The 23,647-nt window shown below is 48.9% G+C and overlaps 1 protein-coding gene across 4 annotated transcripts in view; it reads left to right on the forward strand.

Moving 5' to 3' along the window:
* Positions 1-5: 5 nt before the first annotated feature.
* NOC2L (NOC2 like nucleolar associated transcriptional repressor) overlaps positions 6-23,647 on the forward strand; it is a 58,532-nt gene continuing 34,890 nt past the window's right edge. For all 4 annotated transcript variants that reach the window (XM_029579231.1, XM_029579234.1, XM_029579233.1 and 1 more), the window contains exons 1-12: positions 6-138; positions 3,052-3,201; positions 3,681-3,861; positions 3,941-4,063; positions 9,045-9,165; positions 9,600-9,690; positions 10,710-10,788; positions 15,813-15,923; positions 16,352-16,465; positions 16,720-16,908; positions 22,867-23,006; positions 23,392-23,503. In XM_029579231.1, the coding sequence (XP_029435091.1) occupies positions 20-138; positions 3,052-3,201; positions 3,681-3,861; positions 3,941-4,063; positions 9,045-9,165; positions 9,600-9,690; positions 10,710-10,788; positions 15,813-15,923; positions 16,352-16,465; positions 16,720-16,908; positions 22,867-23,006; positions 23,392-23,503 (1,530 nt within the window). In that variant the 5' untranslated portion in view covers positions 6-19. The remainder of the gene's footprint in view (positions 139-3,051; positions 3,202-3,680; positions 3,862-3,940; positions 4,064-9,044; positions 9,166-9,599; positions 9,691-10,709; positions 10,789-15,812; positions 15,924-16,351; positions 16,466-16,719; positions 16,909-22,866; positions 23,007-23,391; positions 23,504-23,647) is intronic.

Genomic DNA, 23,647 nt, shown 5'->3' on the forward strand with positions numbered 1-23,647 from the left:
CAGCATGGACGCTGCTGAGATGACGTCAGGGGCGCTCTGCTATTGGCCGGCTCCGCCGCCGCGTGCTGCATGCTGGGAGCGGAAGGGCCGCGCACGTTGTGGAGGCGCTAATGGCAGCATGGCGACCGCTGGGAAGAGGTAGGCTTGCTGACGGTCCTCTCTGCGGAGTGCTTATAGGAATAGGTCAGAGGCCCGGGCAGCTCTGCTGCGCCCGGCTTCAGGGGTAGGGGGCCTGAAGGCTCCGGCCTAGCTTCTTTTTTTCCCCCCTCGGGCTTTCAATATCGTTTCTCTGGTGATGTTGCTTATCACCCTCAGACATTTCACCCCACATCCATTCTTAACTTTGTTTATTTGCAGGCCTTTTTTTTCGGCCGATTGCATTTGTGCCTGAGGCAACGGCAAGTGGGATTTGAACCCTGGTTCATAGCGCGTAGAAGGTGAAGTGAGTAGCAGAGAGACTTGAACCCTGCTTTGCCTGGGTGGTAGTCTGCTACTCTAACCACTGAGCTATGGGACGTCACTCCACAAATATAACAATTGCCTTGGACATTGCCTAGAGTTGCCGAGGTCTAGACTGAGAGCATGGCCATCTGGCATGGAGAGTTTGCTGCCATAAATACAGTTTCAAATAATGGGCAGATATCTCCCAACCTGGAACAGAGGAGTAGCAGGGTTCAAATTCCTTTGCTGTTCACTGTAATTGTGGGCATCTCAATTTACCCTCTATTGCCTCACGTACAAACAGATTATAAGCCCTCTACAACTAGGGAAATACTTATAGTACCTTAAGGTAATCTGCCTTTTTCAGGCATTTTAAAACAGAATATAAACAAATTAAATCTCCATTTTCAGCCTGCTTGTCCTAATGCCATCTAAAACAGTTTGGGTTGGGTTGCCACCACAATCTGCTTTTCCTAGTCCTGCTCGTTTTGTCTCTTGGCATTCACGTTCTGTCTGTTCTCTTCGTATGTAACGTTGGGACTATCTTTAATTCTGCTCTTTCCTTTTTATTTATTTATTTTTTTTTAAACTTTTCTATACCGTTGCTAAGATATACCATCGCAATGGTTTACAAATAGGCACATAGACTAAGGTAAGTAAATGTAGGATATCGTACATTCTAACAGGTGCCAATAAAGTTCGGTTACAATTTCATAAATAAAATCATTATTTGAGTAATGTTGGTCATGTCCAGGTGTATTATTGAGTTACTATCGCTTTGAAATATTACTTCTTAAATGTAGGATTGAGTAAATTCATTCTCATCTGCATTACCCTGTACTTTCATTCTCTACCCTCCACACTCTTTAGTGAAGGCTTTTTTAAAGAGCCATGTTTTTAGATTTTTCTTAAAAGTTTTGAGATTATTCTGTAATCTGAGTTTGGGGGGCATCGTGTTCCATAGTATGGGCCCAGCCAATGATAAAGCCCTTTCTCTCACTTGGGTTAATTTTGCTGACTTTACTGTTAGTAGTGCTTTGTTTGAGCGGAGGTTTCTTTGTGGAACGTGTATGCGTAAGGCTGTGTTTAGCCAGTCTGCTTCTTTATCATATATTAGTTTGTGTATGGTGCATAAGGCTTTGTATTTTATCCTGTATTCGATGGGTAACCAATGTAAGTCTGCTAGAGTTTCAGTTATATGGTCCCTCCTCTTTTTTCCCGTTAGTATTCTGGCTGCAGTATTTTGAAGTATCTGGAGTGGTCTTATCGATGTGCTTGGGAGCCCTAGTAAGAGTGCGTTGCAGTAGTCAGTGCTAGAAAAGATAAGTGTTTGCAATACTGTTCTGAAGTGGGCAGATCTTAAATACTGCAAAAACCTGTTGGTTCTTCCTCTTCAACATTACTACACTGGCTGCTTCCTTTATGGGCATTCTCCCAAAACACTCATCTACTTGTCTCCCGCTTAGACTTGCAGCTTGCTGGTTGGGGGCTTCCTCCTCAGCTATCTTTCTCCAAACCAACTTATTAAAAATTCTACAGTTTAAGGTGGTGTTGCTATGACCATAGAACTCTCTTCTCAAGGGTGCCCTGTCCATTTCCATAATACAATCAAGCTTCTCTTACTCACCTATAAGGCATTTACTCTGCAGCTGCTCATTACCTGTCTTCTGTCTCCCTACACTCTTTCTTGTGAACTCCATCCATAGAGTAAGTTCCTCTTTTCTGTCTCCCTTTCCACTACCAATGCCTCAGTCTGCACTTTTTACTTTGTTGTGCTGTATGCCTAGAATAGCCTTATAAGTTGTCATGCTCCTGCTCTGGCTATATTCAAATCCAGTTTAAAAACTCACCCTTTTCAAACTGCTTTTAAATCCTACCTACATAATACTCTGTACAGACTTTTGTCTGTCATGTAGGTCTTGACTAGATTATAAGCTCCACAGAGCAGGGACTTGCTCATGTATAGCTGTACAGCACTTTGTATGTCTAGTAGCACTGTATCATTCTCAAACAGTAGTAGTAGGGTTGCGACCTGTCTATGAAAACAGTTTCACATCATTAAAAACAGAAAAATCTTGAATGATGGGCTCTTCTCTGTATTGAGGGCTCAGGCTCTACTATGCTTGGGAGTTGGACACTGCACGTTGGCTCACAACAGTGCAAATCTCAGCAGCTTTGAAGTAGATGATCAGGCACAAAAAGTTTGATTTATATTCTGTCTTAAGTTACAAAAAGGAAATATTTCTACTTTTATCCTGCTCTAGGCTGCTTACAAAAGTTACATATACGATCTAATAGACGCAAAACATAAATGGTAAAGTGTCAATAAATGGATGTCAATGAAAGTCTAGCAAATGTTATAAATAAATAGATGTAATAAGTTGAAGAGTGACATGCCACCTCTGTACTTAAAACCTGCTTGGAAAGAACTGAATCCCATAGACATGCATGGCTGGCCACCTCCGAAACTTGACTGCTGAGTGTTAATAACACCAGGTGTGAGAGTGAGGTGGCGATATGCATGAAACTGGAATCGTTCTGACATTTGCTGTGCATGCAAAAGTGTCTCATACTTGAACCTCTGATCTTTTTGCTATTTCTTCTGATCAGAAAACTTGCTGATTTGAGTGTGGATGAGTTTTTCACCTGTGGATTCAAGTCAGACTATGACAGTGACTTGGATGGGGAAACTGTGTCTGAAGAAAAGGGGAATGGCAGGAAGGAGAAGAAAAAGAATATCACAGCTAAAAAAAGAGAACGGTGAGGCCGCCTTACCTTGTTTGCTCAAGAACCACCTCATGACATTGCAACTGGTTTGGGAAGCGCATGGGGGCTGCCATCTTTCGCTGTTGCAGGCTGTGATGGTTCTGTACTTCCTGTTCAGCACATGGAGATGGCAGCTTCCCTTTTGCTCTGGGATTTTCATCACAGCTTGGAGTAGCTCAGCTCTCTACCTTTAATATCTAGTCTCTGCAGGGTTATTTCAACATTCGCAGTTTGTTAAATAAAATGAGAATCCTATACGATTGTGGGGGTGGGAGGAACATGAGGATTTTATATATAAATACTATTATCAGCAAGTATAATATTCTACCTGGGTAATATAGAGGGCTGTGTGCTCTAGGGTCCTGGGGAAACTCATTCACAGTTACCTTCCTAATTTGGATGTCGAGTCCTTTTAGAAGGCTTTTTTGTGGCAGAAAGTTCTCATTCAGACCCCTGTTTCTTTTTGTGCTAAGGAAAGTTACAAAGAAGAAGGGGAAAGCCTCTGAGCACAAGGATCAACTCTCCCGCCTTAAGGAGAAAGATCCCGAGTTCTACAAGTTCCTGGAGGATAATGATCGCTCGCTGCTGAACTTTGACGATACCGACAGCTCTGAGGAAGAAAGTGCTGTACACAGGCTGCCCGACAGGCTGGAGGTACTGCAGGGGCAATCTTGTGAGAAGGGAAACCGGCTGCTGCCATTGAGGCTCATGCTCTGCTTTTCTGCTCTCCTAGGAAGCAAGTGAGGAAGAGCAGGATGATGAAGAACAGGAAGAGGCACAGACTCTCAAACGTAAAAAAGCTGACCTGGTGCTTGTGACTTTGAAGATGGTTGAGAGCTGGAAGGCAGCTGCAGAGGTGAGGGATATGAACATGGCTTAAACAGACTGTCTTGTTTAGTACAAGATATGAGCCAGGGTTATAGAGGTGGTTAGACTAATGTTTCTCTCCTTGTTACATCAGTTCATCACAATGTTATTCCTGCTGTAAGTGCAGCCCTGGGCTACCTTGTTCTCTGAAGGGGGTTTCACTAGGGCTGCTCTCTTTTTCTGAGGGGAGGGCTTTCATTAGCAGTAGGTCCCAGGCTCTCCACTGGCTCTAGATATTCTGTCTGGATTATTAACTGTTGTAAGGGATTTGCTTGGTGCTTTCACTAATCTGCAAGATAGTGCAAACAGCTAATCAAAAGGCTGTCTGGCATGTCACTGGTTCCTACTGCCATCAGTATGGGGTAGGTAAGAACATAAGAAATTGCCATGTGGGTCAGACCAAGGGTCCATCAAGCCCAGCATCCTGTTTCCAACAGTGGCCAATCCAGGCCATAAGAACCTGGCAAGTACCCAAAGGCTACAATAACCTTGTTTCCTGGATATGCCTCAGGTTCTATGAACTTTTTTTTTATAAGCTTAAGGCAGTGGTTCCCAACCTGTCCTGGGGACTCCCCCAGCCAGTTGGGTTTTCAGGATATCCACAATGAATATGCATGAGAAAATTTGCATGTTATGGAGGCAGTGCGTACAAATTCTCTCATGCATATTCATTGTGGATATGCTGAAAACCCGACTGGCTTGGGGGGTCCCCAGGATTAAGGAATAGAAGTTCAGTATTCTCCTGGCCAGGCTACAACCAGTCTCCATATACACCTGGATGCAGAGTCATTGTGCTTTATAAAAATCTTTTAATTAGTTAAAGGTAGTATTTATAGTCCATCCAATCCTGGTCAGGTTACACAAATCAAAACATCTCCAGCTGGTTTCAAAATGTCTCTTCTTGGGTAAAACATACATTTATTACAGTATTATGCTGAAAAAGAAAACCAGCTCCTCCTTACAGCAGAGAATCTGAGTCCAAAACCCACAGCTTAGCTCAAAATGTTTCCTCTTAGCAACTTGCAGGCACACAATTTTCCCTGATCTGGTTCCACCTTTACACTGCACCCAACAGATCTTCCTGTAAGGAAAAAGTATCACAGCTGGTCCAGAGTACAATCTCGGTGGTCTATCAACCGCCTGGAGAGCAGAGCTGTGGCTCTGGCCTTGCAAGCGTTCCTCCTGCGCCTTCGGGGGAAGTCGGGCAGAGTCTTGTCAGACAATGCGACTACAGTGGCCCACATCAATCGCCAAGGAGGAGCCAGGAGTCGTCCTATAGCGACAGAGGCGCAGCAGTTGATGCCCTGGGCGGAACAGAATCTCGTCAGCATTGCAGCATCTCACATCGCCGGGGTAAACAGCTTACAGGCAGACTTCCTCAGTCATCACATCCCGGCGAGTGGGAGGTAGCCGACGAGGCGTTTCAGCTCATCTGCGATCGGTGGGGGACGCCACACATGGATCTGATGGTGCATTCCAGAATGCCAAGGCTCCACGGTTTTACAGTCTGTGCAGAGAGAGAGGAGCCAGGGGGTCGATGCCCCAGTCCTTCCCTTGCCAACTGTACGTGTTTCCTCCATGGCCTCTGATAGGCAAGGTGATCCGGCGAATAGAGCTTCACCCGGCGGAGGTGACTCTAGTAGCTCCAGAGTGGCTGCGGCGTCCTTGGTTTGCGGACCTACTCCATCTGTCTGCTGCGAAACCACTACGTTTTCGGGAGTCCACGGCTCCTGTCTCGTGGCATGGCTTTTGAAAGGCAGCGGCTGCAGAATAAAGGTTATTTGGACGCGGTGGTGGCCACGTTATTGAGGTCATGAAAGCAGTCTACTTCCTTAGCTTATGCTCGTGTCTGTAAAGTTTTTGAAGCCTGGTGTGCGGCTCGCACGGTGGATCCTACGCGGGCTTCGGTTTCATTCTAGGTCTTTCTAAAGGCCTCTCTTGTAGTTCCCTCCGAGTGTAGGTGGCGGCGCTTGGTTGTCTCAGAGGTAAGGTCCGAGGGGTATCGTTGGCATTACACCCAGATGTGGCGCACTTACGTCCTCCGCTTCACCGTCCGTGCCCTTCTTGGAACCTCGATTTGGTACTTTCGGCCTTGTGAGCCTATAAAGAGGACGATGCTGAAGGTGGTATTCTTGATTGCTATTTCTTCGGCCCGTCGGGTGTCTGAATTGCAGGCATTGTCGTGTAGGGAGCCTTTCTTGTGGATTTTCAGTCCAGACACCTGGGATGTACCAGAGCCAACTTACCGAGGGTGGGAACCAGAGAGTCCCGCTCAGAGTACTCGTTCACCAAAACCCCCTGAATCTGCGGCCTGGACACCCAGCCGATAATGTCTAGGAAAGGTGTGCATCGACCTCCAAGTAGCCGCCCTGCAAATTTCCTGGGGTGACCCTTGATGACATTCCGCCCAAGAAGCGGCGCGTGACCGTGTAGTCCCACCGGAACCGGTTTTCCCACGCAGTAAATATGCTGAACCGATAGCTTCCTTCAGCCAGCGAGCTATTGTCGTCTTTGAGGCCATACTACCTCTTTTCAGACCACTCCACAATACAAAGAGATGGTCAGACACACGGAAAGGATTCGTAACCTCTAGTTCTTACCTGCTAATTTTCGTTCCTGTAGTACCACGGATCGGTCCAGAGCCCCGCCCATGGCTGTGTACACTAAAGTAACGGAGAGTCCGCTCGTATGTTATCTTTTTTGCTGGAGATTGGTTCTACCTTATCGCTTGTTCCGTTGGTTCTGAGAGTTCTGTTCCCCGTTGGGGGTTTCACTACACCTTTTTATAAAAGGAAGCATAGTTAGTTGTATAGTTTGGTTTTTTATTCCATTCTGCTTTGACATTACGTAAGACTGAGGGACTGTGGGTGGCACCTTAGTATATATGGCAGGGTTGTTTGAGAGAACTTCTCTGTCTCCATCTGCTGGAGGGGAGGCAAAACCCAGGTGTCTGGATTGATCCGTGGTACTACAGGAACAAAAATTATCAGGTAAGAAACTAATTTTCCTTTTTCCTTTAGTTTCAGCAAGGCTCTGGCTCATGAAGATCCCAGCTCCAAAAAGATTTAGTTCCTCAGCACAAGACTGTGGCAAACCAAATCCAAATGAGAAATAATTAAATGTAATGGAGTAGAAAAAAAGGCTTAGAACATAAGAAATTGCCATGCTGGGGTCAGACCAAGGGTCCATCAAGCCCAGCATCCTGTTTCCAACAGAGGCCAAAACCAGGCCACAAGAACCTGGCAATTACCCAAACACTAAGAAGATCCCATGTTACCATTGCTAAGGGCAGTGGCCATTCCCTAAGTGAACTTAATAGCAGGTAATGGACTTCTCCTCCAAGAACTTATCCAAACCTTTTTTGAACCCAGCTACACTAACTGCACTAACCACATCCTCTGGCAACAAATTCCAGAGTTTAATTGTGCGTTGAGTGAAAAAGAATTTTCTCCGATTAGTTTTAAATGTGCCCCCTGCTAACTTCATGGAATGCTCCCTAGTCCTTCTATTATCCGAAAGAGTAAATAACCGATTCACATCTACTCGTTCAAGACCTCTCATGATCTTAAACACCTCTATCATATCCCCCCTCAGCTGTCTCTTCTCCAAGCTGAACAGCCCTAACCTCTTCATAGGGGAGCTGTTCCATCCCCTTTGTCATTTTGGTCGCCCTTCTCTGTACCTTCTCCATCACAACTATATCTTTTTTGAGATGTGGTGACCAGAATTGTACACAGTATTCAAGGTGCAGTCTCACCATGGAGCGATACAGAGGCATTATGACATTTTCTGTTTTATTCACCATTCCCTTTCTAATAATTCCCAACATTCTGTTTGCTTTTTTGACTGCTGCAGCACACTGAGCCGACGATTTTAAAGTATTATCCACTATGATGCCTAGATCTTTTTCCTGGGTGGTAGCTCCTAATATGGAAGATGTATGTAGTATTATGCACTGACTTTGAGGCACCTCTTTCTGCTGTATTCCTGATTACTAGTTTTTAGACAAAGAAAGCAGAGGACCCTGACTACGTGCTGGAATGCAATGAGCTGACACCCAAGGCCCATTAGCTGATTGGTCTAATACATACTCAAATCAAATGTACCACACTTATTTAAAAACAACACTCTGAATATGCTCTGATTGGTCAGTATGAAGGGTTTATAAATTTTAACTAATAGATCTGAAATTTCATTGTTTAGTTCCTTCAGGACCCTAGGATGCATACCATCCGGTCCAGGTGATTTGCTCCTCTTTAGTTTGTACATCTTCCAGGTTCACAGTGATTTCGTTCAGTTCGTCTGACTCATCACCCCTGAAAACCATCTCCGGAACTGGTATCTCCCGAACATCCTCATTAGTAAACACGGAAGCAAAGAATTCATTTAGTCTTTCTGCAATGGCCTTATCTTCCCTAAGAGCCCCTTTAACCCCTCAGTCATCTAATGGTCCAACTGACTCCCTCACAGGTTTCTTGCTTTGGATATATTTTAAAAAGTTTTTATTATGAGTTTTTGCCTCTATGGCCAACTTCATTTCCAATTCTCTCTCTGTCTGTCTTATCAATGTTTTACACTTAGGATAAACCATAAGCATTGTCAAGCTATCTTCTTCAGATGGATCCTTCTTCCAATTTTTGAAGGATGTTTTTTTTGGCTAAAATAGCCTCTTTCAACTCACCTTTTAACCATGATGGTAATCATTTTGCCTGCCTTCCTTCCATTTCTACTTAATAAAAGAAGCAACTTAACTTAAAGAATGGATAATCTGTAGGTGCTGGCTGCCTCCTAAAGCCGCTTCATTTATTTCACCTGGCAGCCAATTACTATCAAAGGGCCACCCCACCCCCTCCAAGTCTTATGCTGGCACCTGGGTTGTAAACCAATGGGATATCTCAGTTTGAATGTCAGTATATAAAAATAAATAAATAAATAATCATCACACTGTGGTTTTTTTTTTTTTTCATTAGATTGAGCTTAGGCCAAAGCTTTTCCATGAAATCGCGCAGGCTTTTAAAGCAGCCGTGGCCACCAGCAGCGGCGAGCGTGGAGGTGCAGACCCGTGTAAATATAAAGTCGCTGACACTGCAGGTAAGTAAAGGGAGAGAGATTTTTTACATTTTTGTTAAGGAATTGATTTCTCATAGGCCTTGTGAAATTTGTGTGCGCACACATGCAGGCTTATGGGTTACCATCTCATGCATGCACATTGCCAGGCACCCCACCATGAAACAAAATATCTGACAGGAAATCTCCGTCAGAGTAACAGGGTGGATTTTTCCTTTCACGTTAGATGAACAGTAGGAATAATCAGGAGAACCACACACAGAAACTTGCCTGAATGCCTCTGACCTCTAGGGTGCTGTCAAACACGTGTGCACCATTGGGGGGGCGTCCATGCAGGGGATGGCGAATGTCTTGCTGGAGAAGGCCGGCACCCACAGCAGCTGCATGCAACCCGCTCTGAACTGCCTCGAAAGGCCCAATCTAAAACAATAAAAGTTTCTTCTCCTTCTTTGTTTCAGTGTTCAACGCTTTGGTGTCATTTTGTATCCGAGATCTCTTCGAGTGTTTGCAGAAGAAGCTCCAGTTCAAAGGGCGGAAAGAGAAAAGCAAGTGAGAGCAGCAGCAGCTCGTTAGCCATGGCAGGGAACGCTAATTTATTTAGGTCATTCCACGTGCGAATCGCTAGATCACAATGGTGCATGTCCTCAGTGTCATCGTCCGAGGTTACAGCACTAACTGGATTTTCTGGTGGGGCAGAAAGGGCAGATTCAGCTTCTCTGTTCCCCTATTGGGGCAAGATGAACCTGGACTAGCAGCCATGCCCTGTCCTTTCTTGATGGATGTGCTCACAGGAACATAAGGCCATGCCCTGCTGGCAGCTGATCCCTAATAGGTGATCTATTTGTTGTTGCTCACTGCAGGGATAAGCGCTGGCTAAGGATGTGCTATGGACTTTTCCCCATTGTGCTCGTCGCCTCGGCCACATCACAGCTCGATTGTGCATTGCGAGAAACATATCTTTGTCTGGTTTGTTCTGTGTGTGTGTTATATGTTATATTTGTTATATACCTGCAATCTTTGCCTACATTAATTTATTAATCTAATTTCATTCTTCTGTCACTTTTCCTCCCCTTTTTTCTCTTTTTACCCTCTTGTAATCATGTTATTTTAATTTTAGTTTAATGCTTTATTTCCCCTACCTTTCCTTACTCTCTAGTTATTATGTTTCAATATGTTCTAATTGTATTATGTTAAACTTGTTCGATGTAAAGCGCCGCCACAGGCACTAGTTTCATGTTACGCTGTGAACCGATGTGATATCATTGATGAATGTCGGTATATAAAACCGTTAAATAAATAAAATAAATAAATATGTGCCCGTTTCTGCTAGCTCTAGTACTATCTGAAAGGGTTAAGAACCATCCCTTGTTTCCATGATTTTAGAAACCTCTATCCTATCCAAGCTGAACTGCCCTAACCTGTTTAACCTTTTCTAGCTCTGCTCGGGGGTGATTTTTGGGGGAAGGGAGGAGGCACACCTCTCTGCGGGGTTGGTCACCTTTCATGTTAAACACCCCCCTGCCAGTGGTCCCCTTTCCCAGCTGACCTCCTGTTTTGTTTTTGTTTAGTTTGGTGTTGCCATCGTCGTGTCACCTCTGGGGGAAACTTCGCCTGGACATTAAAATGTACTTGAGCAGCATCATTCAGGTAAGGGCGTGTGTTGGTGCAATTCCCTTCTGCATTCAGAATTTCCAGAAGCAGCAGAAACTGGAGGTTGTGTTTAGATGAAGCTCCATCTCCTGGCCCCGCCTGACGTGTTGAAGGCAGAAACTCCCAGCCAGCTGTTTCAGGCAGTGTGGAAGAGCAGTGGTTCTGTGTCACTCGTATTTATTTTAGTCTTGTTAGGCTTCGTATCCCTGTAACATTTGCGCTTATTGGTTTATTGGATGGGTCTAGCTCTTATCCTCTGAGCCTGCCATTCTGGTTTCTCTCCTCCCCTCTACATCCTGAGTGCCATAATCACAGGGGAGTTCCCAATCAGTAACACCCCTGGGACGTTCTTTTATCCCTTATTCCTGAACAAACCCAGATCAGTCCAGACCAGTGGGTTATTCATCCCTTCCAGCAGATGGAGGCAGAGAACAAAACTTTGAGGCTCTGCTACATAACTGTATGTGCTACCTGCAGGGCCTCAGTATTTCTCTGACTCCAGCAGATGGCAGAGTTGCACCTGCATGCTGTTAGTTAAAAAAAAGAAAAGAAAAAGAGTTTTTTGTTTTACAGTAGTTTCAGGTTCCAGCTCAGACGCTCCCTGAGGTGCTGGGCATCTTCATGGGCCACCCCTCAGGTGGAGGCGGACCGCTGGGGTGGGGGGGTTGGATACCACTGACTGGGTTCACCCACAGCGTACCGGATGGTCCGATAGCCAGGGGTCCTGGCTCCCTCGACCCTCCGAGGCTCCCTCTTGCCCCTCTTCCACCAGATAGGGAAGTACCCGCTTAATAAAGTTTCGTTAAGTTCCTTATTTAAAAAAACAAAACAGTAGCATACAAGAAGCAGAAGAGATTGCGACGCTAGTGCCAGGAGGGAACCTCAGTGCCTCGTTCCTTCTGTAGTCCTGTGCTCTGGTGGGGCCGACTGTCAGCGTTCCTGGGAACTCCCCGGTGTGGATTGCATCCGTTCCCGGCGGCGGCTCGGTGGGCCTGAGTCTGGCGCACGTCGCCGCGCGGGAGGCCTCGTGGGGGAGCACGATTGGGAGACATGGCACCAAAAACTAAAATGGCTGCCTGCCTCGCGTCTGAACTCATGTTCCCTATACGTACAAGGATCAGTCCAGAGAAGTGGGTTGTGTATCCCTACCAGCAGGTGGAGTCAGAGAACAAACTGAAAAGGCACCCCCTGATAACCCAGTGTGCCACCTGCAGTCCCTCAGTATTTCTCTGACTCCAGCAGCTGGAAGACAGGCACCTGCAGTCTTAGTTAGGTTTTCAGTTTAGTTAGATTTTTTTCTCCGGGTTTTTTCCTTCAGGATTGCTTCCTGAGGTGTTAGGCACCTTCGTGGGCCATCCCTCAGTCGAAGCCGGACGTCCAGGGGGTTGGACACCCCTGTCTGTGTCTCGCCCGCATCCACTCGGGTGGTGCAGTTCAGGGGCTCCTGGCTCTCACCCCCGAGGCTGCTCCCTTGACCTCTGCACTTTGGACTCAGTAAAGTTTGTCTGTATAAAAAAAAAAAAAACGGGTTTGCTTTCTGCTTTCAGTGCGGCTGAGGTAAGGCATCTGTTGCAGGGGCTTGCGGCTTGTCAGAGAGCGTGCCAGCTTCCTTTCCTTGGATATCCCTCAGCCTCCGGGGCTCCGGGTGGGGCAGGAACAGGCAGGCCTGCTGTTTTTTTTTCTTCACTCAGCCGGCTGCGTGCACTTTTGGCGTTCCGGCCCTTTCCCCCGCTCAGCCTAGAGACCACGCGGTGGCGCGGCCCTTGCAGAATTTGTTTTTCCTTCGCCGGCAGCGTCGATCCCGGCCTCCTTATCACCGCGTGGCTGCCCGGTGATTAATGAGGCCCTGCTCCAAATCAGCTGCTTGCCGCGGGTGTGGGGCACATGGACAGTCATTGGAGGCTTCCCTCTGCCCGGACTGCGTCTCGAGGATGGAGGGATCGTCGGGGCCGGTGTACCTTTCCCATGGGGGAGGATGTCTCTGTGAGGGCAGCTGATGCGGATGAGCTTGACCCCTCGGAGAGGGAGGGGGACTCGGATGGGGTTTCCCCTGAGTTTCTTCCTCAGGCACCAGGCTTTCCTTGCCAGGAAGCAGGAGGTGCTTAAGAAGTCCGGCCGGCTGCTTGTTCTCGCGGAACCATCTGTGAAGAGACGTCGACCCACGGAACAGCTCTCTAGCAGGATAAATGATGGTTCCCAGAGGCCAACAGGGTCTAGCCCTGGTGTCTGCCTCAGAGTCCTGATCTGGGGAACATCGATCCGGCGGACACGGATGTGGATGACCTACCGTCCGTGGAGGGCGATGATCCTCATGTGGTCCGTCTTTTTAAGCGAGATGATTTGCGGCCACTTATTCCCCAGGTATTCGAGTTAATCCGGTTCTCGATGGCATATGCAGGCCAACCACGTCTTTCCACTGCCTAAGAAGGTCTGCAAGCTGGTGACCCGCGAATGGGATTCTCCGGACTCAGGACTGAAGGTGGGCAGAGCTATGGCAAACCTGTGCCCTATTTTGGCGGATGTTTTGGAGCTGAAGATTCTGAAGGCGGATGCGGTGGTATCGGCAGTGACCAAGAAGACCACTATTCCGGCGGCGGGGGCTGCGCCTTGAAAGACAGGCAGGACTGCAAGCTGGAGATCCAGTTGAAGCGAGTCTTTGAAGTGTCTGCTTTGAGTCTTCAGGCGGCGATTTGCGCTAGCCTTAGACAGAGGGTGTGTCTGTGTTGGGTTCAAGACTCTAACGCCAGTTCATCTGCCGGCGGTACTGCCGTCCTGGAGGGTGCCCGTTTGGAGGCGGGCATTGCATACCCTGGTGCGAACCTCGGCACGAAGCATGGTTTCTGTAGTGGCGGCTCGTCGCCAGCTTTGGCTGCGCAATTGGTCAGCAGATTTGTCCTCGGAATCTCAACTGTGTAACTTCCCGTTCAAGAGTAAACTCCTGTTCAGGGAGGAACTTGCTCAGTTGGTGCAACTGCTTGGAGAATCCAAGGGCAATAAGTTGCCGGAAGATAAGTCTACTAGGAAGGTTTTTCTTTCTAGGACTTGTTTTCGAGATTCACGCCATTTTTGATCCAGCAGATATTCCTTGTCCACTCCCAAACAGGCTCCAGGTCGCCAGCAGTCCTTTCAAGGTGGTCGTCGCCCTGATCGGGACTCGAGTCACCTCGGGACAGGAGGCAGTAAGACCTTCCAATGAAGCCACGAGTCCCCATTCCATCATCGAAGCTGTTGGAGGCAGATTATCCAACTTTTACACGGAGTGGGTAAGGATTACCTCAGACCGCTGGGGATTAGGAAGTGATCAGAGACGGATACACTCTGGAGTTGTCCCGTGCGGGAGGTGTTTGTGGAGTCCTACGTGGTCTCGCGCATCAAGCAGGATGCGGTGCGGAGAACCTGCGGCGCCTTATTGATCTCCAGGCCATTGTCCCAGTGCCGGAGGCAGAACAGGGCCGGGGACGTTACTCGTTTTACTTTGTGGTTCCCAAGAAGGAGGGTCATTCCGGCCCATCCTCTATCTCCAGAAGGGGAACCTTTGTCTTCGAATACTTCGTTTTCGCATGGAGACACTGAGGATGGTAATGGCGGCTGTCTGAATAGGGGGGGTCCTAGCATCTCTGGATCTCACGGAAGCATATCTACATATTCCAATTCGGCTGAGTCACCAGACCAGAGGTTTCCCCGCTTCAAGGTTTTGGGGCAACACTTCCGGTTTCGAGCCCTTCCTTTTGGTCTCGCATCGGCTCCCCGAACATTCACCAAAGTTCTGGTGGTGGTAGCAGCCTTCCTTCACAAGGAAGGGATTCTCGTCCATCCGTACCTGGACGACTGGCTGATTCGCGCCAAGTCACGGGAGGACTGCGAAAGATCAGTTCTCATGGTAATGTTCACCTTACGATCTCTTGGTAGCTATTCAGCGCAAAACATTTCGGAACTTCGGGCTCTGTCTGTTTTTGCGGATTTCTGGGATTGGAATCTCATTGAGAACAGTTCCTTCCTTTGTTCCTAAGGTGGTGTCTGCCTTTCATGTTAGACGCTAGATCGTCCGGTTTTCCAGAGTGGCTGAAAGATTCTCCTCAGGATAGAGAATTACATCTTCTGGATGTGCGGCGGAGATTACTTCGGTATTTGGAGGTTACTAATGCTTTTCATCGCTCAGATCATCTTTGTCCTCTTCAGTGGACTGAAGAAAGGGGAGAAAGCCTTTAAGCCTACCATATCTCGTTGGTTGTTCGGCTTACATTTGTAAGGGACGACAAATTCCTGTTTGCGGGCGCATTCCACTAGGGTGCAGGCTGCTTCCTGGGCTGAGTGTCAATTTCTGCTGCCACAGGAGATTTGTAGGGCAGTAGGGTGGTCCTCAGTTCATACCTTTTCCAGGTATCGTCAGGGCGCAGGATGAGCCATCCTTCGGGGAGAAGTGTCCTGCGCGAGGGTCTTGCGGGGGCCCGCCTAGTGTAGGGGTGCTTGGGTACATCCCAAGAGTCTGGACTGATCTGGGTATGTTCAGGAAAGGAAAATCTGGTTTTACCTGCTCATTTTTGTTCTGTAATACCAGAGAGCAGTCCAGAGGCCCTCCCGTTTGATGCTGAAAGGACTAAGTTTCTGCTTAGTACAGAACTTTTCGGTTTAATAAAGAATTTTTCTCTTAGAGGGCAGTTCCTTGACGAACAAGGTTTATAGTTCAGGGGTATGCACCCTTTAGTTCCCTGTGTCTGTGTGAAGGGGTTTCTCAAGTATCTTGGCTTGGGTACGGGTCGGTACCGAGGTCCTGCAGGTGGTGCACTCAGTTAAGTAGCAGTGCCTCTGACGCCGTCTGATCTGTGGTATTACAGGAACGAAAATTAGCTGGGAAGAACCAAATTTCCTTTACTTGTAATTTCTTTAGTGCTACTAGACAGTACCTAAAGTTTCCTGCAGGCTTTAGGCTACTCGCAGAGCTGTAATCACTTTTGCTTGTGCACTGTGTGTTGCAGACAGTGCAGTCCTGTGATTCACCCTGTACTATGTTGCTTCCGCAGCTGCTCTCCTGTCTGACCGAAGCCTCTGTGGGGATGGCGGTCCTGCAGCATGTGAATGTCATGGTGCCTTACTTCCTCTGCTTCCCCAGGCACAGCCGCATGCTCCTTAAGGTAGGTACTTTCTCACTCCCCCTGCACACACACACCGCACACACACACAGGTGCATTCAGAGCAGACACCTTCAAGGGAATTCCTCTCCTTAGGAAACCTGTGATGAAGGAAATTATCTTCAGGTCAGAGAGAACGTAAAATCATGGTCATTTATTTTACATTTTAATCTGTGTAATTGCGGCTCGATTATGGTTTGATTATAACAGTTCTAACTGAGGCAGAATTGGGATAATGTCTTTGAATTGTTACCTGCTTTGATATTTTGATAAGTAATGGAATGTCATGTCAACTCTTACACTCATTAAAAACTGAGCTTAAATCACTCTGCTGGTGCTGCAGTCTGTCCCTGTCCTGGGATGATGTGCTGCATCTCGCGCTTCCTATGCCTGGGTCACAGACTACTGTGTGCGCTCTCGCCTGTCTTTAGCAAGCCATCATGCTGTGGAGCACCGGAGAGGAGACGGTGAGGGTTCTGGCCTTCTTGGTTCTGATTAAAATCTGCAGACACAAGCAGGATGTGTATCTGAACCCTGTCCTCAAGGTAAGAGGGGTTCGTTCTTTTCTTGTGCTGCGGTCACTGTTTTGCTGCACTGTTTGTGATTTGCTTGCATGAATTGCTGCAGGAGATCTGCACTGTAGCCTCCTAATTCACTGCAGATCCTGCCGTGGGTACCCAGGGTGGACTGTAAAAGTTCAGCGGACTCACATCTTCTGCAGAATGGCAGAGTGCGTGCATAAATAAAAGCAGCGCTTCTTATTTTTTTGTCTGACCTGGGCTGTGTCTCCACATTGCAGAAGATGTACATCGCGTACGTTAAGAATTGCAAGTTCACGTCGCCGAGCACTCTTCCGCTGATAAACTTCATGCAGCGTTCTCTGACAGAGGTGTACGCACTGGACGCCCAAGTGTCCTATCAGCACATCTTTATTTACATACGCCAGCTTGCTATCCACCTGCGCAGTGCGCTCACCGTGAAGAAAAAGGTAAGTGAGCGGTCAGTGACTTGTACAGCACTGCTCCAGCATGGTGCAAGTGGTCTAGCACCCCCAAAATGATTGCTGGATCCATGTTTCTCATCTCCTCTGATGGAAAGGTCCAGAGGCTGCTGCCATTCCTCTGGGCTTTAGGCTGTTACTGGTGAGGCGTAGGTTATATGCAGAATCCATCTGGAATCCATGGCCTCTTCTCGTTCTCCTTGTGTCATAGTTATATGCTTTCAGCACTAGATTAAAGTATGTTGTGCACCATGCCAAGCATCTTTGGTTCCCGACTTATTAAAGCCTATTTGCATTTTCAGTTTTTACTGAGATTCCTTCAGTTTTAAACACCCTGGGATTAAGGAAGCAATGGTGGATGTGGTCTGTCGGATTAAAGCTTGCAAAAGTGGCGTAGGGAATAGACATGGGAGTGGGCCAGCTGAAAGAGCGCTCGAGAGTGGGGGGGTTACCAGGTTACTTATGGAACAATAAAGACAATTTCAAAGTGAACAATCAAAGAATAAAACACTATAATCATAAAAATCAATTATATCAATAAACAATACAGTGGTCAATATAATAATTGATACGTTGTTACATCAAGATAAGTAAAACCAAATAATACATTATAATCACGAAGATAGCAATATAACCGATTGATGTTATAAGCAAAATCATATAAAATAAACACAGCAAATGTAACAAAAGAAAATTATTCCTTACCTGCTAATTTTCATTCCTGTAGTACCAAGGATCAGTCCAGACCGTGGGTTATGTCCCCCTTCCAGCAGGTGGAGTCAGAGCAAAACTCAAAGGCTGGCCTCTTATAAGCTGGAGCGCCCTCTCTGTCCCTTCAGTATTAAGAATATCAAAGCAAGGGAAAAAACGTTTGGATGGATCAAGGAATCAGTATAAAATACTCAACGTATAAACCGCATCAAAATTTTGGAAGAAACATGCCAACAGGCAAAAAACTTGCAACGTGAACCAACTGGTAAGAACAGTAATGAGAGCAGATAGGAAAACAGATGCTGGTAAGGAGAGCCACTATCCCAAACCCATGATTCTGAGAGTGGGAGTCTGGACTGATCCGTGGTACTACAGGAACGAAAATTAGCAGGTAAGGAATAATTTTCTTTTCCCTGTACGTACCCAGATCAGTCCAGACAGTGGGATGTACCAAAGCTTCCCTACGTAGGGTGGGCCCCGGATAGCCCGGCTCGAAGGACCTGGTCGCCAAAGGAGCCAAACCCAGGAAGTTACAGGTTCAAGCGATAGTGTCGTGCAAAGGTATGCAACGATTTCCATGTAGCAGCTCTACATATCTCCTGTGGCGAGACAGATCCACTCTCAGCCCAGGAGGTTGTTTGAACAAGGAGCGAATGAGCCTTGATGCCGTCCGGAGGGCGATGGCCAACACCAATATCTGCTGAGGCAATGGCATCCTTCAACCAGTGCGCGATCGTGGTTTTGGACGCCTGGTGGCTGCGCCTGGGACCGCTCCAGAGAATAAACAGGTGGTCCAATAAGCGAAACTCATTAGTGACCTCCAGATAACGAATAAGAACCCTCTTGACATCCAGTCTCCGAAGTTCCAGCTGATCCTCGGTGGCAAAGGAAGGAAGTTCCACCGACTGAGCTGCCTCCTGATGATGAACCAAGTGCCCCCAAGTGTTGTGACCTGAACCCGCAGGGAATTGTATGCCAAGCCCTTGTGCAGGCCAAGGTGTAGGAAAGACAAAACATGTGCAATGGAAGCCCGGCGTGGAGAGATGTCCATGGAAGCACACCAAGCCTCACACTTTCCAGATCCGGATATAGGAAATGGAGGTGGACGTCTTTCGCGCCTTGAGGAGCGTGGAGATGAATGCTTCTGGATAGCCACGTCTCCTCAACCTCTGCCATTCAAAAGCCATGCCGCAAGACAGAAGCAATCTGCCCGGTCTAAAAATACTGGCCCTTGGTGCAGAAGGTTCGGGAGGTGTCCAAGGCGGAGAGGACCGTCGACTGCTAGGTTGACTAGGTCTGCAAACCATGGTCTTCGAGGCCATTCTGGGGCCACCAGAATGACAGACCCCTGATGAAGCTCTATTCTGCGCAGCACCTTGCCCACCAGGGGCCATGGGGTTGAGCAAACTCTAAAGCGTAGCCGTGTCATAGAATGTCTAAGACCCATTGATCTGAGGTGATCTTGACCCACTCCTCGTAGCAGAAAGACAGGCGGCAGCCTGTCCTGGGAATGGAAGAGTGGGTCGGCAAGCCTTCATTGGGAAGACTTGGCAGGAGCTCCATGGGGGAGGTTGTCTCGAACTGTTCTCCAGCCACGAAAGGGATGAGACCAGGTGGCCTTTGTGCTGGAAGCCTGGTCTGACAAAACAGTCGTTACCCATGGAAGAGAGATCTGGAAGAGCTGAAGGACCGAAAGGTCATTGGCCGATCTTCTGGCAGCTTATGGACTTTGTTCTCCCCTAGTGACTTGATGAGCTTTTCCAAGTCCTCGCCGAAAAGCAATTTTCCTTTAAAAGGAAGCGATCCCAATTGTGCCTTGAAAGACGAATCTGCCAAAGGAGCCGCCTGGCTGAGACCACTGAAACCATGGATCTGGCAAGGACCCGGAGGAGGTCATAAAGAGTGTCCGCCCCATACGCCATGACTGCTTCCAGGCGCTCAGCCTGCTGAGCTTCCTCGGGCAGCAAATCCTGGGCACTGAGCAGTTGCTGTAGCCAATGAAGCCATGTATGCTGCATGAGAGACAGCAGACAGCAGCTCGGACCCCCAGAGCAGACACCTCAAAAATCCATTTGAGGTAGACTTCCAACTTATGGTCCTGCAGATCCTTTAGGGCTGTTCTGCCAGTAACTGGAATCGTGGTGCGTTTCGTAACCGCCGAACCAGACGCGTCCACTTTAGGGACCCTCAGGTACTCTTCCGGTAGAGGATAGAGCTTATCCATAGTTCTGTCCACCTTGAAGGAAGACTCCGGCGAATCCCATTCTCTAGTCAACAGTTGCAGTAGCATCGGATGGAAAGGGAAAGTTCGAGAAGGAGAGCGCAGACTGGCGAGGAGCGGGTCGCCCTTCTGGGATGATGCAGTAGGAGCGGGAGGGTCCGGAGAGGAATATGTCCAGGTCAGCTAAGACGTGAGGAATCAGGGGGTCCAACTCGTCCCTTCGAAAGAGACGCAGGACCCTTGGGTCATCCCCTTCCACCTGCACGGGAGAAGAAAGGTCATCCGTGTCTGGATCATCCGGAGTGGATACAGGTGGTACTACCCATATCCTGGGAGCTGGCTGCTGTCCCCCTGCTCCAGGGGGGGCCAGGGGCTGACTGGCTCCTAGTGTTACCCCCCCCCCCGGTTGAGAGATCCCCATGTCATCCTGGGATCCAGAAAGCTGACCACAGCCTGCATCTGACCAACAAATTACTTTAGGAGGTAGAGGCCCTGCAGCAGAGCCCTGCTGGTGGCTCATGCTGGCCAAATATGCACTGTGTAACAATAAAATGAAGTCAGTGGAAAAAGGACCAGGGGGAGGGCCCGACGGAGCAAATGGCAGGGGGTGTTTCCCACGGTCTGAGCTGAAGGAGGCTGTGGCTCCGGGTCCGGGGGAGTCACTGGAGAGAGGTCCGGTGGAAAATCGAGGTGTGGAGAGCCCGGGTCCCGGCTCTCCCACGAGGGGATCTGCACGAGGTGCCTCCCTGGTGGGGAAGGGCACCTCGCAGCCGGCGGGAAACTCAGCTCCGCGAGGCCAGGCGCGATCTCATCGACAGAGGCAGGCCCCGATCCTGCTTAGCGTGGGAACTGCGGCCATTTTGGAGGAGGAGCCGGTAGGCCCGGCACCGATACCTCATACGGCAGATGACATCGGGGCGTTGTTTCCTCTGGTTTCTCTCCTGGAGCCCGGCATGCCCGCGGGGGTCCTGTGTTTCTGCCTCCTTCGGGCCTGCCCCTGTTTTCGACAGGCATTGTGCATTAGGAGCACAAAATCTATCTGGCCAGGATGTCACAGCCTTCGGATCCTCTGAATGGGGGAGCCTCTCGGAGTAGGTGCCCCGGGGGTGGGGGTCCCTCCGGGGCCCTCTCGGTTGCGCTTGCTCCTTGCCCCTGCAGGGGAGGGGGTAGATCAGGTGCCAGACCCGTCCTTGGACGACCCCCAGGATCCCCTGCTAGCTTTGCAAATGGAAGGGGACGATCCTAGAGTTTTACGAATTTTCCAAAGGGACGAGTTAGACACTCTTATCCCCCACATCCTACAGGAACTGGATATTGAACCACCTCCGGATCCACCTGGTCCCACTCTGTCAGGGAAGAAGGGGTACCCCGTCTTGGCGGGGCTCCGTCCTCCGACCAGGGCTTTTCCGACTCATCCTACCTTTCTCCAGCTCTTCTTTCGTTCCTCCAGGCGGGCCTGGAAAAAGGCCTAGCCTACAACTCCCTAAAAGTTCAGGTCTCTATGCTCGGGTCCTTGGTTCATCGACAGGACGGAATTACTCTTTCAGCTCACCCGGATATCGTACGGTTCCTCAAGGGGGTGAAGCACCTAAAGCCTCCGCTTCAGGCTCCTTGTCCTTCCTGAGCCTCAACTTGGTCTTAAGGATTTTGGGAGGTCCTCCCTTTGAGCCTCTACGTGACGCCACCCTCAAGGATCTCACACTCAAGACTGTTTTCCTTGTGGCCATCTGTTCTGCCCGCCGGGTTTCCTGGAGGGAGCCCTATCTTCGGTTCACGGATGCGGGTGTCTCCTTACGCACGGTGCCCTCTTTTCTTCCTAAGGTGGTCTCAGCATTTCACCTGAATCAAACTGTGGAGCTCCCCTCGTTTTCCTCTCATGAGTCCCGTGAGCTCCGTAAGCTCGATGTCAAGCGCATCCTGATCCATTACCTGGAGGTCACTAATGAATTTCGCCTGTCGGATCATTTATTTGTCCTTTGGCATGGTCCCAAAAAGGGATGCAAAGCCACGAAGTCAACGATCGCTCGCTGGCTCGAAGACGCTATTGGGACGGTGTATGTCGGAGCCGGACGACAACCCCCATTGGGCGTCCGAGCCCATTCTCTGCGGTCTCAAGCGATGCCCTGGGCAGAGAGCCAGTCCGTCTCTACACAGGAGATTTGCCGGGCGGCCACCTAGAAATCGTTGCACACCTGTACTAGACACTGTCGCTCGAACCTTCCGTCGCCCTCTTTTGGTTCCCTGGGCGACAGGGTCCTTCGAGCAGGTCTATCCAGGGCCCACCCTACGTAGGGAAGCTTGGGTACATCCCACCGTCTGGACTGATCCTGGTACCTACAGGGAAATGAAGATTATTCCTTATCTGCTAATTTTCGTTCCTGTAGTACCAAGGATCAGTCCAGACGCCCTCCCTAAATATGGCTGGGATAATTATTTGGGATCTGCTGCTCGACTTCCTTGCTCGGTGTATCTCTTGTCTGATCTCTGCAGTTGTTTATCTCTTATGGGAGCGTTTTCTTTCTCTTTCTGCGAGTTTTTGCCGTTTGCAGCTGTTGTACCATGCCTTTCAGCATCAGGTTTCACATGTTCCGTTTGCACTGTTTGAAGTTACCAGTGTTGTCATAGACTTGATCCATCCTTCCCTGTGTCTCTTGCTTTGATATTCTCATTACTGAAGAGCAGCAGAGGGTGCAGTGGCTTAAAAGGCAGCACCCTCCGAAGCTTTGTCTGACTCCATCTGCTGGACGGGGGACATAACCCACCGTCTGGACTGATCCGTGGTACTACAGGAACGAAAATTAGCGGGTAAGGAATAATTTTCATGTGCTCCTTTTCTTTGTGCCCAGCATAAGCAAGATTGCCTTGATAATAAACCTAATTCACTAACCTCTGCTTAAAACTCTGGCAGTGTGAAGCCTCTCACGCACACGTGCGCTGCTGCGCTCCAGCGAGGTGACTGAATGAATCCTGGCGCCTGCTGCAGCCTCACTCTCCTCTCTCTCTCTGTTCTGCAGGGCTCCTACCAGTCTGTCTATAACTGGCAGTACATTCATTGCCTGTACCTCTGGTGCCGGGTCCTGAGCACCCTCCACCCCAGTGAAGTGCTGACGCCCCTCATTTACCCCTTGGTTCAAGTCCTTATTGGCTGCATTAAGTAAGTGTGTGGATGAAGGGATTTGGGAAGAAGCTGCAGAGAGAAAAAGAGGCTTCCAAAACGAGCAGAATAATTCAAGGAAAGTGCTTGTAACAAGGCCCTGGTGAATGCTGATTCTGTGCTGAGCAGTGGAGGGCAGTGTTTCACTGCTTTCCTGCCAGGGAGGGGATTGCCACCGTATCCCTGAGGCTCCCAGGATCTCTCTCTGCTGCACAGTGCCAGAGCTGCCTCCTGTCTTCCTCCCAGGCGTGCACATTCCCATTGAATAACAGGGAAATCAGAGCAGCGCTGGGAACGGTGCCCGTCCTCAGCTTTCAGTACTGCTCTGTCTGAATGCAAGGGTGAAGAAGAGATGTGATGCCGGTGTGTGTTTGTTTTGTCCTAGGCTCGTTCCAACAGCTCGGTTTTATCCGCTGAGAATGCACTGCATCCGGGCGCTAATGCTGCTCTCGGAGAGCACCCGAACCTTCATCCCACTGCTGCCCTTCATCCTGGAGGTAGGATGGGCGCCAGAGGTCACTCTCTCACCCCCTTCTCCCCCAGCCCTGCCATGCACGGACACCTTTCTCTGGTTTTTATAGGGAAGCAGGTTTTGAAACGCCACGGTTGTAAGTGGTCAGTCGCCCCGATGAGACTGGCCT

The sequence above is a fragment of the Rhinatrema bivittatum genome, chromosome 15, assembly GCF_901001135.1.
Source record: "Rhinatrema bivittatum chromosome 15, aRhiBiv1.1, whole genome shotgun sequence".
NCBI lineage: Eukaryota > Metazoa > Chordata > Amphibia > Gymnophiona > Rhinatrematidae > Rhinatrema > Rhinatrema bivittatum.